Source organism: Octopus bimaculoides, chromosome 5 (assembly GCF_001194135.2).
Source record: "Octopus bimaculoides isolate UCB-OBI-ISO-001 chromosome 5, ASM119413v2, whole genome shotgun sequence".
Lineage (NCBI taxonomy): Eukaryota > Metazoa > Mollusca > Cephalopoda > Octopoda > Octopodidae > Octopus > Octopus bimaculoides.
The window spans coordinates 4,660,979-4,666,690 of record NC_068985.1 but is presented as its reverse complement, the minus strand read 5'-3'; the positions used below and the strand labels follow the sequence as shown (position 1 = coordinate 4,666,690).

At 35.2% G+C, this 5,712-nt stretch overlaps 1 protein-coding gene across 1 annotated transcript in view; it reads left to right on the top strand.

Moving 5' to 3' along the window:
• LOC128247888 (uncharacterized) overlaps window positions 1-5,712 on the top strand; it is a 35,995-nt gene that overhangs the window by 21,879 nt on the left and 8,404 nt on the right. The window contains exons 7-8 of the mRNA XM_052968120.1: window positions 1,056-1,101; window positions 3,234-3,346. Of these exons, the coding sequence (XP_052824080.1) occupies window positions 1,056-1,101; window positions 3,234-3,346 (159 nt within the window). The remainder of the gene's footprint in view (window positions 1-1,055; window positions 1,102-3,233; window positions 3,347-5,712) is intronic.

Sequence of the window (5,712 nt, the reverse complement as noted above, 5' to 3'; positions counted from 1 at the left end):
ATATATATATATATATATATATATATATATGTATGTGCATATATATATGTGCATGTGCATATATATATGTGCATATACATATATATGTATGTGCATATACATATATATGTATGTGCGTATATATATATGCATATACATATATATGTATGTGTGTATATATATGTGCATATGCATATATATGTATGTGTGTATATATATATGTGCATATGTATATATATGCATGTGTATATATATATATATATGCATATGTATGTGGTATAATAAATAAGTATGTATATATATTGTTATGCTCGCAGCTTGAATATGTGTTGGTTTTGACCAGTAATAACTTGATACCTGAATCTCTCTTCCTGTATTGAATTTTGATATATATATATATATATATATTAATTAAGTAATGAGAAGATGGATTTGGTATTAAACTCCATTCTGTGCAACATTCGTTTCGACCTGTCCTGCTGGTGTCCTATGTAAAGGACAATAGTAGGACAGGTGGAAACAAACATTATACTGAATAAAGTTTTGTAGTAAATCCACCTTCTTGTTACTTAATCAATACAATTACCCTAACTAACACTGCAGAGTTCCTGAAATAGATCCAATTGGAGTATAGCACAACTGCAGATGACATGTAGCCTAAACTGTGCCAGTACTCTACTCAACATTTAAACACATTAATCAATTTATACCTGTTAGTTCAAAATATTAATTATTATTATATATATATATATATATATATATATATATATGCATTCTACAAACACCACACATGCACATACACACATTATGTATAGATTAATGATATTCACTAATTTGGCTGTAAAACTAGCACCTTGCAAAATGTTTTGTGATATTTTGTTTCTGCCAATTCACAATTTTATGCTGTTAGTTCAAATCTTATTGCTGCTAGCCTCACCTTTTATCATTTGAGGGAGGGTAATAAAATAAATGCCAGTGATATACTGACATCAAATTAATCAACTCTATTTTTCTCCCTAAATCTGAAGTCACATGTCATTAATAGAAATCAGTAACTGTTCAATTTTGTTTTACAGGTTTAAACTGGATAAGTATTTCCTGCAAGTAGATTTATTAATCAAGGTTTGTAAAACAATGCCTACTTCACAGTTGGCTTTCTTTATTATTTAGACTACCTTTTACACTAAAATAGTGGAGGCATGTGCCTTAGTGGTTAGAGTGTTGTACTAATGATCGTAAGATTGTGATTTCGATTCCTGGACTGGGTGAGGCGTTGTGTTCTTGAGCAAAACACTTCATTTCACGTTGCTCCAGTGCACTCAGCTGGCAAAAATGAGTAACGTTGCAATGGACCGGCGTCCCATCCAGTTGGTGAATATTGACGCCATGAAACCGGGAAACCAGCCCTTAGGAGCCTGGCATGGTTCAAGAAAGAAACATTAGCATTACACTAAAGTAGCAGCAGCAGTGGTGGTGGCAGTGGCTGCTGCTGTTGTTTAACTCCCATATCAGTTTTGATTCACTAGACTAATGGTTCTCAACTGGGCTTCCATACAAGATTTTGTTAAAATTTATCTGCAGTAAACTGATTATATTTCTACAATACACAAAATATTTTAACAATTTTTTCTACCATAGCCTCAGGCCAACCAAAGCCTTGTGAGTGGATTTGGTAGACAGAAACTGGAAAAAGCCCATTGTACATGTTAAAAGCACCATATAAGTGTGGTCAATGCCAGTGCCGGTGGCACATAAAAAGCACCCACTACACTCTTGGAGTGATTGGCATTAGGAAGGGCATCCAGCTGTAGAAACCTTGCTGGATCAAATTGGAACCTGGTGCAGCCTCCTAGCTTTCTAGTCATCAGTCAGCATGGAAAGTGGACATTAAATGATGATGATGATTTGTATGTATTTGTGTTTGTCCCCCTGCCATCACTTGACAACTGATGCTGCTGTGTCTGTATCCCCTGTAACTTAACAGTTTGACAAAAGAGACCAATACAATAAGTACTAGGCTTACAAAGAATAAGTCCTAGGGTCGAGTTCTTCAACTAACTCCTTTTAAGGTGGTGTTCCAGTATGGCCACAATCAAATGACTGAAACAAGTAAAAAAAATATGGTTCCCAATAATATTTAATTATGAAAATATTTGAAACATGGAATGATTATGAAGGTTCATCCTAGTAAAATAGCAATCAAAAGGGACCATAGGCAAAAAATGGTTGAGAACTACTGGATTAGATAACGACCAAAGTTGTTCCTTTAAAACATAGTGCATCTAGGATAACCATCCAATGTCCTTCCATTGGTTTTACGACAAGGACATGAGTTGATGGAAGCTTGGTTATTAATTTTAGTAGATTGAATGCTTTATTCAATTTATTTGACATTACATCAGTCTCAGCAAACATTTAAAAACAAATTTTTAAAAAAACACCTAAAACCCAATACTGAGGTGGAAAATCATATAAAATACATGCAAAAGGCATATGTGTTGGCATCATGTAAGAAGCCCCCAGTACACTCTGTAGAGTGGTTAGCATTAGGAACAGCATCCAGCTGTATAAACATGCTTAAACAGATAATTGGTGCCTGGTACAGCTCTTCTGCCTTGCCAGCATGGAAAAGGGATGTTAAATGATGGTGATGGTGATATAAAAATATGGACGCACCATTTATTAAAATGGATTTAAACTATTGAATTTTTTAAATGATTTTCCATGTTATATCATTTTTCAAGTTAAGTCACATGTTTTGGAACCAATTGCCAATAAAGGTGAGGTTTGCCTGTTCTGGTCTTCACCATCAGCATTATCAGCCAATTCCTGCCATCGTCTGCATTATCAACATTATCAGTTTCATCAGCAGCAGCATTATTAACCAATTACTGCCATCATCTTCATTATCCAACATCATCAGCATTATCAACCAATCTCTGCCATCATCACCAATATCAACATTATCAGCTTCATCATCATCAGCATTACCAACCAATCACTGGCTTAATTTTGACTTTGTTTTTCATACTTAATGGTAGTGAAGAGATTTCTACAAATTACTATTTATTATATCTTTCTCTAGGAAGCTTCTAAGCCTTGGGCCTAAGATGGAAATTATTATTATATTCTTCCCCTTCCATGCCTTTGTCTTTTGTCATGATGAAGATGGTGACAATGATGGTGCTGTTGTTGTTACCACGTTCGTAATTATTTTCAATTTGGAAATCTTTCATCCTTTGATTTTTTTCCAGGAAATTGAGAATATCGTTGCTGATATTCCACGTAATGATACCAAAAAGAATGACGTGACTCTTCTGAAGGGCAAAAATAATGTAACAACTGAATTAATTGAAGGAAGACATGAGTAAGTTCTTTTCTTTTCTTTTCTTTTTTTTTTTTTTTTTTTTTTTTTTTTTTGTTTCTAATTAATATCTCTAAGAGTGACAGACATATCAAAAGCATTCTAACTGTGGCTAAATGCAGGTTCCCCATTCAGTCCCACTATGTGGCACCTTGGGCAAGTAGCTTCCACTATAGACTCAGGCTGACCAAAGCCTTGTGAGTGGATTTGGTAGATGGAAACTGAAAGAAGCTTGTCATATATATGTGTGTGTCTGTCTGTGTTTGTACCCCACCACTACTTGATAACTGGTGTTGGTGTGTTTACATCCCTGTAACTTAGCAGTTTGGCAAAAGTGACCAATAGAATAAGTCCTGGAGTCATTTCATTTGACTAAAAGACTCTTCAAGGTGGTGCCCCAGCATGGCCACAGTCTAATGACTGAAACAAGTAAAAGATAGAAGACAAATTCCAATTCTTTTGTTAGGATGTCTGTGTCTTGCTTTATTTAAAATGAGGGAGATTTAGTTACTATTTTTTGCTGGTTGAGTGATCAAAAAAGGGGCTCCCTTGTAACTTCATCTCCACATGAACTTATAAATAGGGGCTGCGATAAGGGTGGAACACTTGCAGAAAACATTACTGCTTGGAACCGCTCAAATACTCCGGAAGGTGATTGAAAAATAAGAGGTGTTACCTTAGTTCACTGGTAGGGAACAGCTGACATTGTAGTACATCTCCAGCATTAGAAGCTGTGCAAAGGCAATAATAATGATAATAATGATAATAATAATAATAATAATAATAATAATGTGATTTCAAACTTCCTGAAGCACAACATATCAGTTTGGAATATGAATTTCCAATTATACCACTCTAATGGAGTACTGACCACAAAAAATATTAATATTAACTGCAGCATTTTCCAAGGTGATTCACTTTCACCTTCAATTTTTTGCATAGCTCTAATACCCCTTGCAAGTGAACGTAACAGAACAGGGTATTGATATAAATTGGCGACAAGAAAGTCAGTCATCCATAGTATATGGATGACTGAAAACTCTATGGCAAAGATGATAATGAGCTTGAAGGACTGCTACGTACTGTGAAAGCATTCAGTGATGACATTGGGATGGAATTTGATCTTGATAACTGTGCTAAGGCCACTTTCCAGAAAGGGAAATTGAAGACCTCACATTCAGTGGTGTTGGATGTTGACACAGTCATAAAAGAACTCGGGCAGGAACAAACTTACAAATACCTTGGAATAGATGAAGGCTTTGGCATTCAGCATACAAGTATGAAAGAAAAAATCAGGAAGGAATGTTACATGAGAGTTTGAGCACTTCTAAAATCCGAGTTAAATGCACGTAACAAGGTGTTGGCTATAAATTCCTTAGCAGTTTCAGTTGTTATTTACAGTTTCAATGTGCTGAACTGGAACATAAGCGGAATAAGGAAGATTGACAGGAAAGTTCATAAGATGCACCACCTAGACAGATGCAGATCATCTTTACTTACTCAGAACTCAAGGAGGTTGAGGCTTGATCCAATTTAAAATCTCTTACAAAACTAGTACAATTGGACTGGCAAAATATCTTGAAACATCTGACAACTGGATGCTAAAGCTCATTGAAAACCATGAAAGATGTAAGAAGTTATGAAGGAGAGCAATATATTTTCAGGGGAGTTGATGCATAATACCCAGGTTGAACAGCATGATGGAAGTGCAGCAACTGCAGTTGTAAAGAAGGTGAAATCAATAGCAAAGTAAAATGCTCTTGAACAATTGGCTGATAGGTGGGAACAAAAACTTCTGCATGGCAAATATGTGGCCCATAACAAACAAGCTGATGTAGATGAGAAGCACACCCATCAGTGGCCATGGAGCTCAGGGCTAAAGGCAGAGAGTGAAGGCTTTATCTTAACTGCTCAAGATCAGAGCTAATTTCCCACAATAATACAACAAAGTAATTCATGTGAAATTAAAGTGGTTTTTTAGAATTTTTTTTTTCCATCAGTCTGCATGGAAACATGGAGATTAAGAATATGGAAAAAATAAACACAAATTCAAATTTTAATTTCAAATTAAAAAAAAAAATTTCCGGTAAAAGTGAAAAGTAATGGTGGGAGGGATTGAAATTTTGAAAATTTTTTTTTCAGAATTCAATCCTCCATAACCAAAAACGTGGGATTCCATTAAAAAAAAAATCAATATATATCCATTTTACCAGAAGTTACGACAGAAAAATCGGATCTTGTGAATTTTCCAAAAGTCGCCTCCCCACCCCCGAGGGTCATCAGCACACATTTTTGTTTTCATATTCGTTTTGCACATACTTGCTAGCACCACCCACCCAGGCTGGTTAATTTTTTTTTTTTTTTTTTTT